The 18892-nt window shown below is 34.5% G+C and overlaps 1 protein-coding gene across 5 annotated transcripts in view; it reads left to right on the forward strand.

Annotated features, from left to right (window-relative positions):
• The window catches only part of LOC132669294 (uncharacterized), a 609352-nt gene that overhangs the window by 366057 nt on the left and 224403 nt on the right, over window positions 1–18892 (forward strand). For all 5 annotated transcript variants that reach the window (XR_013556249.1, XM_081795889.1, XM_081795890.1 and 2 more), the window contains one exon: window positions 2506–2556. Coding sequence is in view for 4 of the 5 variants with exons in the window: in XM_081795889.1 (XP_081652015.1) it covers window positions 2506–2556 (51 nt within the window). In the remaining variant the exon portion in view is untranslated. The remainder of the gene's footprint in view (window positions 1–2505; window positions 2557–18892) is intronic.

Here is an 18892-nt window from a genome sequence, read left to right on the forward strand (position 1 = left end):
ACTTAAAAAAACCCACTTATGTAGACCTAATAATGAATTTTCTAAAAAAAAGTTTGATCATTATTGCTGTTTACTCCTGAATTCACTCTTCTTCTGTTTGAATTGCATATTTTAATATTTCAGAATATTTGTCAGCCAATAACTGGTAAATGTCTATTTTATTTTCATATTCCACTATAATTTTTCTGACCATATATTCAGAATTATTGTTATGACTGGTTCCAAATGTAAGATTGACTTATGATAGTTATTAATGAGAAGTCAATAGTAACAAGCAACCAGAGAATTTAACAAAATACAAGATTTTACTTAGCATTATCAAAAAAAGTGTAAAGTATTTTATATTTAAACAAAGAATTCCTGGAATTTCTTTGGGGAATAATTAAAACTGTATTAAAGGATGCTTAAAGCTCAGAAAATGCAAAGTTATATCCTCTTCTTGTATTGGACAACTTGACATGTAAAGATATTAATATTTACACTAATAATTAATAAATTCATTGGAAGCCCTATTAAAGCCCTAGCTGAAATTTTTTAGTAATACCTTCTGTGAGTATAATTCTTATTTACAACAAGAAAATAAATTAAACCAAGGACTGAAATAAAGACTCAGAGAGGTCTTAGCTGTCAGCCATTGTTTTTTTTTTAATATACATTTTTTCCCACATTTTCATTACGCTAACTATATAAAAGTGAATTATGAATATCTTAATTTATTTCTACTTTTTAGAATTATTTATATGATATGGGAATCATTTACTCTTTAAAATTCTGGAAAGCCTAATCTCTAAATATATCAATGCATGAAGACATATTTGAGTATAATGCCTTGATAACTTAGAAAAATTTCTTATAAAAGCATTATCTACTTATTTTATGCATCAATTTTATAGTTTATGTTTTTCCAGAAAACTGACCTTCTCAGTGAATTTTTTCAAAAAGAGAGTCATTATTTTGCATATAGTGTTATTCTATGATTTAAACTCATTCTTGATTTTTCTTTGCTCCGTATTTTTTAAATTTATGATCTTTTTTCATTTTACAATTTTGAAAGAATCATTTCTTATGTTTATTTTACATATTATTTTTAATTGTCATTTGCTATTTAGTAGCTATTCATCTAATCTTTAACTTTTCAGTCACTTTTTTTTCTTTTTTTACTAAAAACACAAAATGTATGTGGTGAGTATATCTTTGTCTAAATTAGTCAATTTATACATACTCCTTTAAAATTTTTATTAACTTATGTCTAGCCCATCATTTAAACTTTGATTTATTTTTCAACTCACAACTCCATAATTTGTTTTCTTTTTATTTTAATATTCAGTTATATATATATATAACTAAAATATATATATATTTTATTTGAGAGAGAGGGAGAGAGAGGGAGAGAATCTCAAGCAGGCTCCATGCTGAGCCGGGCTTGATCTCATGACCCTGGGAGCATAATCTGAGCCAAAATCAAGAGTTGGATGCTCACTTGACTGAGCCACCCAGTAGTGTCAATATTCAGATATTTTAATTTGTTTTATTTTGTTGGTCCATTGAAATATGGAAGGAAGATATATTTACTAGTATTCTTTAATATATTAAATACATTTTTCTAATTATTAAATTAAAAATGAAGGAATTTCTAGTGATTTCAAGAAAATGAAAAATTCAGGTACTTGTACTTTAGTTGCTTCCTCCCACATACCTACCATGTTGAAATTTCCAGCTCATTGTAGCATAATTCTGAATTTCAAAATTCAGGTTATTGTTCATTTTTAGAACATATATTTTCTTTTTCAATATTTAATATTATGACATTTGCATGAAATTTGATGGACATATGTATAAGAAATAGTCAAGCAATGCTGTGATATAATATTTTTGAGTATTACCACTGTCCCTTTATAATATAACAGCTCATATTTTTAAGTGTGTTAGATCCACTTCTCCATCAGCTGGAAGATGGCTTTGGATAATTTTTAAGGACTATAATGTGGGTGGCAGGTTTCTGAGCTCTGTGTTTTTGGCAACATATTTATTTTATTCTTATAATATGCCTGGCAATATATTTCTGTTAGTTCTTGGCTTAGTGTCATTTTATTTTTTAAAACTCTTTAGCTATTGCTTCATTTTGTCCTGGAAAGTTCATGTTACAGAGAGAAAAAAAAAAAAAAAACCTGAGGACAACTTGATTATTCTTTTTTTCCTTTTAGAGATTAATGTGTTTTGTTTATTTTTTGCTGGAATGGATGGATGAAATTCCTCCCTATTGTGTGATTCCAAGAAAATATAAAAAAATATATGTATCTTTTCAGTCTGTATTGCCTAGGATATGTTTATATGTGGGAAGGAAGCATTATTCCCTGGCCTCATGGTTCCATGTGGGTCTTTGGTCCCCTCAAGTCAGCATTCTTCCCATTTTGTACATTCCCTCCAAGGAGTTACTTGTTTGATTTGTGAGTTTGGCAAATGATGGTGAGATCCTTCTGAACATTTCTCTCTCTCTCTTTTTAGTACATCCTGCCTACAGAGAGGATATATGTCCGGTGTTCTCTCACCCCTGTGGTAAGTGTAAACCCCTGTGTTGGAGTCCTGCAGTCACACTGCTGTGCTAGTGACTATATGGGTGTATCTGTCTGATTCATGATTAATCCATTGGGAATGCTGCTGCAGCCTCAGATTTAAGTCAGGTTCTCCATTCAGACTTATTAACCAACTGATATTTTTATCTCTCCTTACCCGGTTCTTCCTTCTTTGTGATTGTTTGTGGTCCCTTCCATCCAAAGCTTAAATATTTGGTATTGGTATTTATATATTTGGTATCCTTCAGTCCCCAGGTGTATCTTTCTTCAGCCCAGAAAATTTATCTTCTTCCTTCTTCTCCTTACTTTTTTTCTCCTCTATTTTCTGTTTCTCTTAAATTTAGAAATTTCATTTAAAATCCCAATGATTGCTTTGGTGTGTGTGTGTGTGTGTGTGTGTGTGTGTGTGTGTGTGTGTGTGTATTTTATCTGCCTTTTATTTTCCTTACCTAGCAGAAGGTAACTATAACAACACACCCTCCCTCCCCAAAATGGGGGCAATACTCAAATTCAGTTCTAGGATGTTTCCCTTTGGGTTATCGGAATTTCTGATCCGACAAAGTAAAACTATAGCTAACTATTAACTTTCTCCTTACTTCTCCTTCTGGACCTCAAAGGCACAGTTAAACATAGAATCACACTTTTCAGACAAAATTTACCCAATATCCCGATATTATCAAACATAGAGGCACCCGAAACAAATAGGAAAAACAAAACAAGAAACATCTCTTGGCATATGAAAATATGCAGATGTTTTGAAAGGTAGATCAATATGAAGGGGAAAAATATGTCATCATTTAAATAAAACAATTGCAAAATGTTATGGAGGCTATGTTTTATTCGTTTTTTTAAACGTTTGAGAGAAATGTCTCTCTCTCAAAACTGTAGCTCATGCTCCGTTTTGTCCTGGAAAGTTTGTGTTAGAGAAATAACTGAAGACAATATGATTTTTTTTTTCCTTTTAGAGATAATGTAGTTTTTTGTTTGTTTTATTCTGGAATGAACGTATGAATTTCCCCCCTATTATGTAGTTCCAAGGAAACATAACAAAATACAGATCTTTTCAATCTGTGTTGCCTAGGATATGTATATATCGGGGGACGAAGTGCTATTCCCTGGCCTCATGGTTCCATGAGGGTCTTTGGTCCCCTTGAACAAGCATTCTTGCCTCACATATATGAGCGGGAGGAAGGGAAGAGAGAGAGGAAGAGAGAATCCCAAGCAGCAGATCTCATGAATTCTGAGATCATGACCTAAGCAGAAATCAAGAGTGGGATGCTTTATCGACTGAGCCTGCAGGTGCCCTGGGGGGCTATGTTTTAAACTCACCGTAGCTGTCTTCGGCAGGATTTAGCTGTGGCAGTGCTTTCATTCTGGGATGGGTACCGTAGGAGAAAAAGACTTGTCGTGTGATCCCTGCTCACAGTGGCCTCTAGTTATCCTCACCCAATCAAATTAGAAGGTGTTTATGGATTTATGCTGGGATTCCGTGTACTCACTTTTTAGATGCTCCAGAGTGATAATGGGTTGAGCCGGTCCTTCATTCTAGTAATGTCTGCAGTAGCAGACCACTAAGGAATTCTAATGCATGATGTTCCCATGGACAGTATCCAATGCTGATATAGGCTCTCTCTTTTTATACATGGATAGCCATTTCAATGATAGTTTTGAAAAGAAGGCAGTTAATCATTTTTAAGGTACCATCTTGTTGCAAGTCTGTTCACTTAAGTAAGTTACATTGATCTATGACCCTGTTTCCCTATTTGTAAAGTAGGAGTAATCTTAATTACTTCTCAGAGGCCTGAAGATAAACTTACTTCATAGATGTGAAAAAGATTTGGAAGTGTGCCTCAGAAATTATGATTGAGCTTTTGAGTAGTCATAGATACACACAAAGAAAAAATTAAAAGTTCAGGACTGAAATCTTCATCTGCTTTCTGTGAATAAAATATTCATTCTCTACATTATGAATAGCCACTGGATATAATAATTTTGTATAGTGATATGCTCAGAAGTAACCAGAACAGGGAGTAGTTACATATTCTTGTACCACACCATGTGGGCGATCACAATAGGATCAAATAAAGTTTCATGTGGTGGTTTCATTTTATTATACATCTGTTCTTTCCTCCCTGTTTGCTTTGAAAAAACTGCTTCTCCAGTAAAACGACCCTATGTTATGTTTACTATATTTCCATAATATTATGATGCAAATATTTCTTTACTGCTAGAGTTTTAGTAAGCAGAGGTAAAATGCAGTGTTTCAAAGTTACTATTTGGATTTCCTTTTTTTTTTTCCTTTCTGGAAATACGGGTGGGAGATGGTTAGAACTTATAGGACTCAAGACAGTATTTGGGGGACTTACTATGCTTATTTATTTATATTTGTTACCCATGAAAAAATCAAGTAACGTTTAATTAAAGAAATTCTTTTCTTTTTTAACACCTGAGAGTTAGTAGCATGTAGATTATTATTGCAGAGTTTGGATCATTTGTTTGGGTTTAAATCATACACCACCATTGTTTAACCATTTTAAGCCTCAGTTTCCTAAATAGAATGGAAATTACCTGCCATTACTGAATTGACAATTTTCCATATGTGTACATGTAGTCTAGGGTGCCATTGGGGCAGGATCTGATTTGGATTGCAGAGATATAAATGGCTCCTTTGTTACGGGTGATGTTTTCTTTGTCCTGTGTGGGCTACCTGTACATGTCAGAGAGTTACAAGCACACAGGATATCTATAGAAAAAGTTAACAATAAATGATACTCTTCTTCATTTTGCTTTTTGAAAATTACACTGTACCAGAGGTGAAGGCAGTAGGTAAAAAATATCAGCTTGGTGAGTACACTGAAGGTTTTAATCAAGTGTGTTGCAGGCTAGGGATAACAAACAGTCTCATTATAAAGCATGCGATTAACATGGAATTCTCTGTTAAACTGGAACTTGTAATTCTTAATAGATAGATAATGGGCAATGAGAACTCCTAAATTTAAATATTGAAAAAACATTTGTTCCTACATCTAATGTTGATGTGCTATTAGTGAACAATTTTGTCCATGAAAATAATGAAATACTTGATGATAATATGGCCATACATATATGCAGTGACTGATTTCTTCAGAGAAATACATATGTGAAAGAAAATAATGCAAATTGCAATTACTGAGATCTCTTACAAATCTTAGTAGAGTAAATCTTATGGTACTTTATTTAGGTGATGCATTTCAAATGCCACTGCGGTTTTAATTACATCAATATGGAGACTCTTAATTAAACTCACAGGAAAAATAATCATTTGCATTAACCATAATATCTGGTGCTATCAAGTACTTGGCATGCCAATTAATAGAACATGATGCCTGATTATCTAAAGGTGATAATATATCACTTGGTATTGACAGTTATGCTCAATCCTAGTTTAAGACCATATATTGTAGAATCATGGTTCAGAATGCTGTTCAAACATGGCTTCTGTACTTACTATGGTATTTCTACTGAAGTCCACAAAATACTTTTTCTGCAGGCATAGATTATTCTTTAAAAGATAGGGCCTAATGAATGGTATCTATCATGGCCACTGTGGGAAACCAGACCATATGCAATTTGGTTATTCTCTCTTGGAGTACCGCCTACTCCACATCATTTTCTCTCACCCTTCTATTCTTTTTTTAGCCCTTAGATGTTACGCTCCAACTTCCAGAAGGTTTACTTGACTCCTTAGACTAAGTTAGGTTCCCTGTCAAGTACTCACATAGCAACCAGTACCTTCTACTATGAAAATATTGGTTACATAATGTTGATACTACTTGTATAATCCTCTTCTTTCAGTTGAACTCCCAAGACTAGACAGTGAACTTTGGATGGCAGAGATCAAGTCTGCTACATTCTTCCACATCTCTTGTACCTCAGTCTGAGGGGCCAGTCCATATCAGATGTTCAAAAACGATTTTCAAATGAATGAGAAAAAATTGAATATATAGTAAATAGGTGAATAACTGCTTAAGCAGATTGGCAGGTATTACCTGTATAAATGGAAAGAAAAACTTAATTTAAAGCTAATTGTAGAAATTTTTTTCAACCAACAGGTTTGCATTCAAAGTCAGTGAGTTAACAAAAACAGTGAACCTAATAAAACTGTATAGGTAATAGTAAAAAAAAAGTATGTATGTTTTGTAACAGTGAAAAAATATATGTCTATTTTAATTTCTCATTCTCTCAATTTAGTGGAACTTAAAAACTGTGAATGGAACTAGTTTATACACATAAACTTTAATCTCAAGATAAGAAAATTACTGATCTTTAAGTCAGCAAAGTATGAGAATGCAGTTATATGGTCTGCTATATATATGGTCTTCTGATTTATAAATGATTCCATTAATCATAATTTTTCCTTTAGCCATTTGAAAAAGGTTTTATACTTTAATTTGAATATTCTAATGGGGCACAAATTTCTATTGTTTCCTAGAAATTATAAATGAAGTAGAGATCCATGATTTAACTCCAGATAAGGACATTTTCTTTGTTAAGCAAGTGAAAAGATTCTTCAAACATGTATTTATAGTAAATGCTAAACATAGTAAGCTGGGTTATTATTATCTTAGAGATAGTGAAGATACCTCATCCCCTATCTTCTAAGAAAGTGTGATATGGCAGAAAGAACTGGGCTCTTAAATCAGGTGAATATGAGCTTAAATCCATCCTCCTGTGTATTGGAAACAGGAAATTTCTTTTATTTTTCTGGATCACATATTCCTTATCTTATAGTGGGGTAAGAATGCCTAAGTAATGGGAGTGTTTTCGGGTTTAATTAGATATTATGTGAAAGTGCCTGAGAGTAGTAATAGGATTTTCCTTTCTTGCTTCTACTCTTTCTTCATTTAATCAGGAAGGATATGGGAGGAACTTTCCCGCTTCTCTGGTTTGCTAATATAAGCAAGATTGTGGCAATCTCTGAAATACATTAGAACTTTAACAGATTAGTAATAGACTAATAATAGCAATAAGCAATTTTCATTAAATTCACATAGTATGTTAGGCTTTGTAAGACATGTTTTTTATTTATCTTATTTATTCTTCATAATGATCTAATAAAGAAAACAGTATGTTTTGTAGTAAAGTGTGTTAACTTTAAAGTCAAACCACCACCTTGGTTTACATCTAAATTCTCTTGTTTACTAATTAATTGGCCTGTGGTACCTCCTTCTCCGCCCTGTATTTCTGATTCCCTATCCATAAAATTAAAATAACAGTATCTGCCTTCTAAGATTATTGTGAGGACTAATGCAACAATTATGCAGAATATCATGCAGGTATCAAATACCTACCTATTATCTTACTTAATCCTTCCTCAATGGAATGCTTAGTGCTTACTCAATGGAAAAAAATTCAGGGCAGATGGTTTAGATGATTTTAAAAAGTTAAAATAGTGTGAATCTAACATATGGTTTAGATTGTGGTCTTCTGATTCCAAACGGTATGATATTTCCATTATAGCTATCTTGTTATCTGGGTATCTCCACATGAATCCTGTGTAATGTCAAAATGATTACTATATACCATATGTTGATTGCCTTTATCCTTGCTTGAGAACCTAATTCTGTACCCTGATGAGGCATCGAAAATCAAGTGTGAGGAAGTAGCCCATGTATGGTCCATTGGCTTTCACCAGTAAGGGCTTAGAAAATATGTGTTGGTTGAATGAAAAAATAAATTGGGAATTTGTTTATCATGAGATTTGTAGGGTAAAATTTCTTTTGCCATGTACTATATCTTTCTCCACAAGAGAGGCAATTTGAGATATACTTACTTATCTTGTGTTGATTATGTGGATGTTACATGAAAGAGCCTCAGAAGCAATGAACTCAGTTTAGTACACTATAATAATTCACCATTGGGACAGTATTTTTGTTCTCTAAGGTGGTTATTTTAGGGGAAAAAAGATTTGGTACAGAAGATGAAGTAAAATAATTAGCTTCATTTGAATTTAGACCACTAACTTTTAAGAGAAGTGGTTTTCCAGAAATTTATCACTGTATCTTAAAAACTCCCAAAGAAGAAAAAGCACAGATTTGATCTCTCTTGGTAATCCTTTAAATTTGATCCTTGTCTGTCTATGTAGCATTTTATTTCCACATTTAAGTGCTTGTTGGCCCTAATCTAATACAGTATATGTTTAATGTCTCAGGTTTATCCTTTTTTCAAATAATGTTTTGTATTTATTTTTGAGAGAGAAATAGAGTACTAGCAGGGGAGGGACAGAGAGAGAGAGGGAGACACAGAATCTGAAGGAGGTTCCAGGCTCTGAGGCTCCAGGCGGGGCTCAAACTTGTGAACTGCAAGATCATGACCTGAGCCGTAGTTAGCGCTCAACCGACTGAGATATCTGGGCACCTCCTTGGGTTTATCCTTTAAGCAACATTAAGAATTCTTGCTTTACCACAAACAAATGGTGAGTCACTCCTGATGGGCAAAATTACGAAAAAGGCAAAACTCTGGGGAGAAATGAGAGCTGAAGGAGGTTGCAGCTTGGTTACTATGGGACAAATTTGGGAAATGCTCACAAATTCTCAATGGACTGAACCAAACTTACCTCAGTATCACAGAAGGTTATGTTTTTGCACCCAGGAAATAGAACTCAAATATACTGCAAGTGTTAAAATCAGAAAGGTATTGCATAACCATGTTGGGATGGATGCTAAGAAAAAGAGGGCTTAGCAAGAAATGGGGTAGTGGAAACAAAAAAAAGACAGATTTGAGAAGTACAGGATTTGAAGTAGGATTTGGACTGAATTTGAGACTATAGAGAGAACTGTGGATAACTCCCTGTGTTTTGCTTGAGAGGGTAGATGGTTGGAAATTTTGCTGAGATGAGGAATCTTGAGGAAAAAGAGCTATCGAGGTCACGGCAGTGCATTATTTTGGATGTCATATTTAAGATAATTGGAGGACATTTATTAATTTAATATTTGTAACATGCAAAGTGCTGGGCTAAAGTCTGTGAGAATTTTGGGAAGACACAGAATAGTAATCCTTACTTTAAAGAATTTTTACTCTGTTGAGGGAGAAAAGACATGACTCCAACTATCTATAACGTGTACTAGATTATTCTAAGAGCCATTGCAAGAGAGAGCAGGTCAAGTCCAGAGATTTCTATGGTCTACGAAATGATTATAATGTCTCTATGCTTCTCGTTAAGTTCCATTTGATATTTTACTTGCAACCTAACTATCAGTGATTGTGGGAACAAGAACACCACAATGACCACAGGCGCATATTCGTTCAGGCTCCAAGATCTCTGAGAAAACTCAAGATCCTAAGGTTAAAAATCACCTGAAAGGACTTGAGTGAATTGCCCTCGGGAAGTGTGGTCTGTTCTTTAGTACATAGATAGGGATGTTTTGCTTAAAGGAAGCCAGCTGTATATAGCACAGTGCACCCACTCCCTTCTTTGTCTTTGCTTCTATCGTAAAGATTCTTATCGGAGCATAAGTATCTGTAAGGCTGCTCTCGTATGCAATATACTTATGATAGCTGAATCAGATGTACATTGTTGACATGCTTTGCTAAGCTTCTGTTGTTAATCATTGCTTATCTGTTTTTCCTGAAAACGTATATAAGAAGATGTACAATAAACCTCGGTATCTCATGGTCCCCTGTGCCTTACTATACTGTCGTCTCTTTTTCTCAGTTCCTTTGTCGCCCCAGGTCTACAGCCCATTGAGGTGGACAAGAGATGAAAATTTTGTCAAAGAAAGCTTTTATACATGTCAATAATTTTAGGTAACAGGAAATAAATATCACTTTATAGTTCATATTTATACAACAGTATATACTTTTTATATATACAAATATATAGAACATGTATATATGTATATATATTCTGAATATAGAGAAATATACTCTTTTTTTAAGTTTATTTATTGATTCTTGAGAGAGACAGAAACAGCATGAGTGGGGAAGGGGTAGAGAGAATGGGTGAGACAGTGTTCCAAGCAGGCTCCACACTGTCAGCGCAGAGCCAGACACGGGGCTCAAACTCACGAAGCAATGAGATCATGACCTGAGCCGAAACCAAGAGTCAGATGTGTAACCAGCTGAGCCACGCAGGCATCCTATAGAAAAATATACTTTTATTGTAGCCGAACCTCTACTCTGTTTTGTAAACTTCAACTTTCTCCTTGCATTATTTGTAATTGAATCTTAACCTATTTACTGAATCCACAGGAGTAAATAAGATGTATTTTAGCAATTTAAAGTTGACTGTTGCCATATAAATTTGCTAATAAAATTTTATCTTTTTTATTAAGCACTTAATACATTATTGTTATGCATTAAAATTTTTCCAAAATATTTCTAAAGACTGATAATATTTATATATAAAAATCATAAATTTTATATACTGATTTTTACTTTCAGTAGCCCAGTAATTTAAATTATTTTCATTAGGCCAAGTACGTTTAGTAGTACACTAAACTGTATTTCTTGATTTGTCACATTAGAAAGAAAAGTAATTCATATTTTATATCATTAATCCATGTTAATGGATATATAATTTCTGTGGGCTTTTCTTTCTTAGTAAAGTCATACCTTCTATGTAATCCATTTAAAAATATTTGTATAGCTTGGAGTTGAAAGCTGCTTAAATTTGTTTTTGTATTTCAAGCTTTCTATATAAATGCATGTGCTACTAATTTTGAAAGAAGAACAAAGCCCCTGTGAATTATATTGTAGATGTTAATGACATTGCTAAAATAATGACAGATTGCTTTAATGGTGGATATGCACTTAATTGAAGGAATCCTAACAAAATGTGTTATTTCCTATTACTCAAAAGAGTCAAGCAGGAGCCATCACCCACTTAAAGTCATGTCTTAACCCAAATCACAAAGCATGTGTAGTATCAAAACTGATAAAAAATTTCAAGAAGCATGTATTCATGCACTGTACATTCATTCAGACACTGTTAAATAGTGTGTGTTAACCTTTAATTCAGATGTCTGCCATAAGATAACATAATGTAAAACACAAGTCAATGGAGGGTCGTAAAACTGTTTCTTGCTACAGTTTTTATTAGCTTGCTGTTCCATTCTGAAATGCAGTTACACCCTGAAGCAAGGTGTATATGTATCATATCAGTATATTGTAATACAAATTTAACCTATTAAATATGTGACAAGTATTTATTGCTAGGATCTATGAAAATATAGACATTATTGTTGATAAATATCACCGTATCCTACTCTATATCATGGGCTTCCCTCTGCAATTTAGAGGACCCAGGGGGGCTCTTGGCTACACCCTCCAACTTATGTTGCTGTAAAACCCAGAGTGATTTAGCTATCCAGAGGAATTTCCATTTAAGTTTTATGTTAGCTATTGTATTTTTAAATTTTTTTTAACATTTATTTATTATTGAGAAACAGAGACATACAGCATGAGCATGGGATGGGCAGAGAGAAGGGGAGACACAGAATCTGAAGCAGGCTCCAGGCTCTGAGCTATAAGCACAGAGCCTGATGCGGGGCTTAAACTCACAAACCGCAAGATCATGACCTGAGCGGAAGTCGGACGCTTTACTGACTGAGCCACCCAGGCACCCCGAGCTTTTGTATTTTTAAAGGCTATACATGTATGCGTATATGTATGTATATGTGTGTATGTAATTATATATACATGTGTATACATGTATACATGGTACACATTATATATACATGTATATATAATTACATATATGCATATATATTACATATACACACATGTATATACATACATATATACATATACATATATATATATATATATATATATACATATACACACATATACACACACACACATATTTTGCTTAGATAAAGGGAAGGCTTTAGATACTTTTATAGGTAGTAGAAAGCTAAAATAGGTAGAAGGCTATGGATGCTTTTAATTTTGTTCTTTTTACTTTCTGTATTTTCTAATTTTTCTACAATGAACACGTATACTTGAGTAGTAAAACAATTTTAAATTAAGTTAGTTATTGTGGAATAGAAAAAAGTGATGATGAAAGTAGTGCTAATCTCCTGTTTATATTCCCAAAACTATTCCCTTACAATAGGAAAATTAGATTTTACCCTGGTGGAGGAGATTTAACTTAACTTTCATTTGATCAGCCAGAGAAGCCATGTGTATTATTTGCTCAACATTGATGGAAATTATTTTTTCATGTTCCTCCAAATACAAAAATTTAGAATGATGACAGGCTCATGAGTAATAGCTATCAAAGATATCCACAGGGATACCTGGGTGGCTCTGTCAGTTAAGCATCCAAGTCTTGATTTTGGCTCAGGACATGATTTCATGGTTTATGGGATTGTGCCCTGTGTCAGGCTCTGTGCTGAGTGTGGAGCCTGCTTAAAATTCTCTACCTCCCTCCCTCCCTCTCTCTCTCTCTTTCTCCTTCTCCCTCTGCCCTCTCTTGTGTTCTCTCTCTCTCTCTCTCAACATAAATAAACAAACATTAAAAAAAAGGATATCCACACTGTCCCATCAACACTGTGGATATATCAGACCAGTACTCAAACTTTAGATAGAAAATGGAGTTCACGTATTTACTGTTAGTCTCATATCTTTGCTAGCTAAGGTTGATAGCCTTAAGAATTTTTTTTTTAAGTTTACCTGGATTGGTAATAAAGGAGAACAGTTAGGAGACTTTGAAATACAACCTTTACACTAAATGATCTACTCATATAAAACTACAAATCAGTTGTTTTTGTTTTTTAGTTTTTGTGTGTGTGTGTGTGCTGGTAAGAATGTGGTTGACACAGCTTTTAAATCCATTTAGGTAAGAAGCAAAGAATCTTGGGTGAATTTCTTTCTATGTCCTTTCTGTCTTTCCATTCATATTTACACACTCACATGAAAATATTCAAATACACATCTACCAATATACACACACAGACACAGACATTCACATTTAAATTTTCAAGTCCTCATGAATGAAATCTATTCACATAAATTCTCTGAAATGACTAATGTGTTCTTGGCTCACAAGGAATAAAGTATGTGGCTCATTGGTACTTTTTCATTTCTTAGCAGTTTTCCGGAAGTCATTTTTGTGTCTCAGTCTTTAGCGTGCCTTTCTTCGTAGGTGAGCCCAGGTAAATTTCTTCAAGGATGATAAGAAATTCAACGCAGTACAACTTTGCTTTGCTGGTTGACGATTTTAACTTTCTGTATTAAAAAGAAATAGAGATTTCCTCTTCTTCATCATGGGCTCACACCTAAAAAATGTGTAATTATGTGCCACTTTTACTTAATTCATTTCATTATATACAGGTTTCAAGTAAGAGGCCATTATGGTAATTCTCAAACTAATTTTCCTCTTTTTCAAAGTTTACAACTTCTTTATATTTACATATTAAGTCCTAATATCATATTTGGAACCCATAAATGACTGGGACTGACTCTAGAATAAGTCATATAGCCAACCAAACTCAAGGATTGACATTTAAATTTATTATTAACCCTCTGAAGGGTTTCCAGTCTCTTATAATTAGTTCCTTGAGATTGTTTACATTATTTATGCTGGTAAACATAGTCATTTCTTCCAATTAAATTGTGTCCTAACACTTTGACTGCTTTATTAGGATAGTGGTCAAGTTACTGTCTCTTTAATTAAGACCCACTACAATTTGGACTGGTTTAGTTATTGCTAAAGGTGAGTGGTTTGTTAATGGAATGAAGTTTCTTCTCCTTTAAAAAAAAAATATTTCCCTGCCCTGACATTGCATTCTAACTAACTCCTACTTACTCTACTAATTTCTGCCTAAATGTTTGAAAAGTTTGAGCTGGTTCAAATGCCTTACTTGCTGAAATCATTTTATTCCAGTCACATTCTTTTTTGACTCTTAAACCAGTAGACAGTATCTACTCCTGAACCATTATGTGAATAACCTGTTGGAAGGTTAGAAAAAGGTGGATTTTGTATTAGTTTTTTCCTGTTATGTAACAAATATCTGCAAACTTAGCAGGTTCAGAAAACATGTATTTATTATCTCACTGTTTCTGTGTGTCAGAAATCTCACGGGCTACAATCAAGGGATCAAACAAGCTCAGACCCTTTCTAGAGTGCAGGAGTCTCTTTTAGGTGCATATTATTTTTGGCAGAATTCTGTTCTTTGTAGCTTTAGGATTAAGCTCTTTCTCTTGCTGGCTAGGGGCCACTCTCAGGTCCAAAAGGTCATTCCCAGTTCTTTGCCTGTGACTCTGCCACAGGTCTCTCACTACATGAAAGTTACTTTTCAGGCCAGCAGGAGAATCTCTCTAATCTAGAGAAGGCCTAATCTTGCTTTTAAGAGGCTTCACCTGGAGAGGAGTTAAGGTGGCAGAGAAGTAGCGGGACCCTAAGCTTTCCTTGTCCTTCAAACACAGCTGTATTGAAGTCAGGTCACTTGGAACACCCAGGAAATTGATCTGTGGAGTGGCAGAAGGAGCTCCACAGTTGCAAGGGGACAGCGTAGCAGGTGTGAGGCTTACTTCAACAAACAAGTCAAAGCGCACCTAGTTACAGGTGCAAACACTCCCCACTTCAAGCAAGAAGAAACTCTGAAGAGGACTGTCCAGTCAGAAAGGGCAGCCAGACCACAAAGCAGAGTGCACACAGCATACCCCAGAAACACTTCTTGGAGTTCCAGGCCTTGAACAGAGCATGACCCCTTTTTAATATAGCAATACTCTCAGGTGCAGGAAACATAACAAGCTTTTATTTTTTATTTTTTTTAAATTGTTAATGTTTTATTTGTGAGAGAGAGAGAGACAGAGAGGGGAAGGTGCAGAATCCAAAGAAGGTTCCAGGATCTCTGAGCTGTCAGCACAGAGCCTGATGTGGGGTTCAAACCCACAAATTGCAACCTGAGCCAAAGTCGGACGCTTAACCGACTGAGCCACACAGGCGCCCCCGTAACAAGCTTTTAAAACACACAAAAGACATAAATGTAGTCCAAATGACAAGATGGATGAATTTTCCCCAAAAGAAAGTTTAGGAAGAAATCACAGCCAGAGACCTGCTCAAAACAGATATAGCAATATATCTGAACAAGAATTTAGAACAAAAGTTATAAGGCTACTATGTGGGCTTGAAAAAAAGTATAGAAGACACCAGAGAAACCCTTGCTTTAGAGATCAAAGACCTAAAAAATTGCTATAACTGAGATGCAAAACCAACTTGATACAGTCACAGAATTGAAGAAGCAAAGGAAGGGATTTGGTGATATAGAAGATAAAATTATGGCAAATAATGTAGCTACAAAGAAGAGAGAAAGAAAACTATTAGATCACCAGGGCAGACTTAGAGAACTTAGTGATTCCATAAAACAAAACAATACCCATATCATAGGGATCCCAGAAGAAGAAGAGTGGGGGAAAAAGGGGAGAAGGTTTATTTGAACAAATTATAGCTGAGAACTTAGCTAATATGGGGAAGGTAACAGGCATTTAAGTCCAAGAGGCACAGAGAACTCCCTTCAAAATCAACAGAAACAGGTCAACACCACAACACATCATAGTGAAAGTTGCAAAATACAGAGCTGTAAAGAGAGAATTCAAAAGCAGCTAAGGACAAAAGGTCCTTAATTTACAAGGGTAGGAACTTACATAAAAACTTACTTAGTATTTACATAAGGTTAGCAGCGGATCTGTCTACCAAAACTTGGCAGTCCAGAAGAGAGTGGCAGGCAATATTCAATGTGCTGAATTGGAAAAATATGCAGCCAAGAATTCTTTATCCAGCAAGGCTGTCATTCAGAATAAAAGGAGAGATAAAGAGTTTCCCAGACAAAAAGTAAAGGAATTTGTGACCATTAAGCAGCCCTGCAAGAAATTTTAAGGGGGACTCTTTGAGTGGAGGAAAAAAATGAAGACCAAAGCAACAAACACTACAGAGGATCAGAGAACATCACAAGAAACACCAAATCTACGGGTGACATAATCACTAAATCCATATCTTTCAGTAATCACTCTGAATTGTAAATGGACTAAATGCTCCAATCAAAAGACATAGGGTATCAGAATGGATAAAATACCAAGATCCATCTATATGCTGCCTACAAGAGACTCCTTTTAGAACTAAACACACCTGCAGATTGAAATTGAGGGGATGGAGAACCATCTATCATGCTAATGGAGGTCAAAATTAAGCCAGAGTAGCCACTTATATCAGACAAACTAGATTTTAAAACAAAGAATGTAATAAGAGGTGAAGGAGGATATTATAATTAAAGGGTCTATTCATGAAGAAGATCTGAAAATTGCAAATATTTACAACCCCAACGTGGAACACTTAAGTATATAAATAACAAACATAAAGAAACTTCTTGATGATAATACCATAACAGTAGGGGACTTTAATATCCCACTTACAACAAAGGACAGATCATCTGAGAATATCAACAAGGAAACAATGGCTTTGAATGACACACTGGACCAGATGGATTTAGTATATATTCAGAACATTTCATCCTAAAGCAGCAGAATACACATTCTTCTCAAGTGCACATGGAACATTCTTCAGCATAGAGTACATACTGGGTCACAAATCTGCCCTCAACAGGTACAAAAAGATTGAGATCATACCATGCATATGTTTAGATCATAATGCTGTGAAACTTGAAATCAACCATAAGAAAAATTTTGGAAATCTCTAAATACATGCATGTTAAAGAACATCCTATTATAGAATGAATGTGTTAAGCATGAAATTAAAGAAGAAATAAAAAAAATACATGGAAGCAAATGAAAATAAAAACATGACAGTCCAAACCCTTTGAGATGCAGCAAAGGCAGTTCTAAAGGAAAGAACATTGTAATTCAGGCTTATCTCAAGAAGTCAGAAAGATCCCAAATACACAGTATAACCTTACGCCTAAAGGAGCTAGAAAAGGAGAAATGAGTAAAGGGGAAAGCCAACAGAAGAAAGGAAATAATAAAGATTAGAGCAGAAATAAATTATATAGAAAAAAAAAAAAAGCAAAGAAAAAACAGTAGAATTGACCAATAAAACTAAAAGCTGGTTCTTTCAAATAAACAAAATTGAGCCAGACTTACCAAAAAGAAAAGAGAAAGGATCCAAATAGGTAAAATCACAAATGAAAGAGGAGAGATTACAACCAACACCACAGAAATACAAACTATAAGAGAATACTTTGAAAAATTATATGCCAACAAACTGGACAATTTGGTTGAAACGGACAAATTCCTAGAAAGTCACACACTACCAAAACTGAAACAAGAATAAATAGAAAATTTGAAAAGACCCATAGTCAGCAAAGAAATTAGGCAAGTTACTAAAAATCTCCCAACACACAAGCGTCCTGGACCACATGGCTTCCCAGAGGAGTTCTATAACATATGTCCACCCTCTCCACTGTTCAACATAGTACTGGAAGTCCTAGCCTCAGAAATCAGACAACAAAAAGAAATCAGAAGCATACAAACTGGCCAAAGAGAAATCAAACTTTTGCTCTTCACAGATGACTGTAAATGATACTTTACATGGGAAACCTGAAAGACTTCACCAAAAAAACTGTTAGAACTGATACATGAATTCAGCAAAGTCACAGAATATAAAATCTGCACAGAAATTAGTTGCATTTATATACACCAATTATGAAGCAGCAGAAAGAGAAATCAAGGAATCAATCCCATTTATAATTGCCCCCCAAACTATAAGATACCTAGGAATAAACCTAACCAAAGAAGTAAAAGATCTATGTGTTGAAAACTGTAGAAAAATTATGAAAGAAATTGAAGAAGATCTAAGAAATGGAAAAACATTCCATGCTCATGAATTGGAAGAACAAATATGATTAAAATGTCTATACTACCCAAAGCAATCTACACGTTGAATGCAGTCCCTCTCAAAATAACATCAGCATTCTTCACAGAGCTACAACAAACAATTCTAAAATTTGAATGGAAAGAGGAAAGACCCCGAATAGCCAAAATAATTTTGAAAAAGAAAACCAAAACTGGATGCATCACAATTCCAAACTTCAAAATGTATTGCCAAGCTTTACTCATCAAGACATTATTGTACTGGCACAAAAACAGACACACAGGATCAATGAAACAGAATAGAGCACAGGAATGGCCAACTCTTCTTCGACAAAGCAGGGATGAATATGCATGGAAAGAAAGACGTTTTTTTCAGCAAATGTTGCTGGGAAGACTGGATAGCAACATGCAGAAGCATGAAACTGGACCATTTTATTACACCATATACAAAAATAAATTCAAAAGGGATGAAAGACCTAAATGTGAGACAGGAAATCATCAAAATCCTA

The sequence above is a fragment of the Panthera onca genome, chromosome B3 (assembly GCF_046562875.1).
Source record: "Panthera onca isolate mPanOnc1 chromosome B3, mPanOnc1 haplotype 2, whole genome shotgun sequence".
NCBI lineage: Eukaryota > Metazoa > Chordata > Mammalia > Carnivora > Felidae > Panthera > Panthera onca.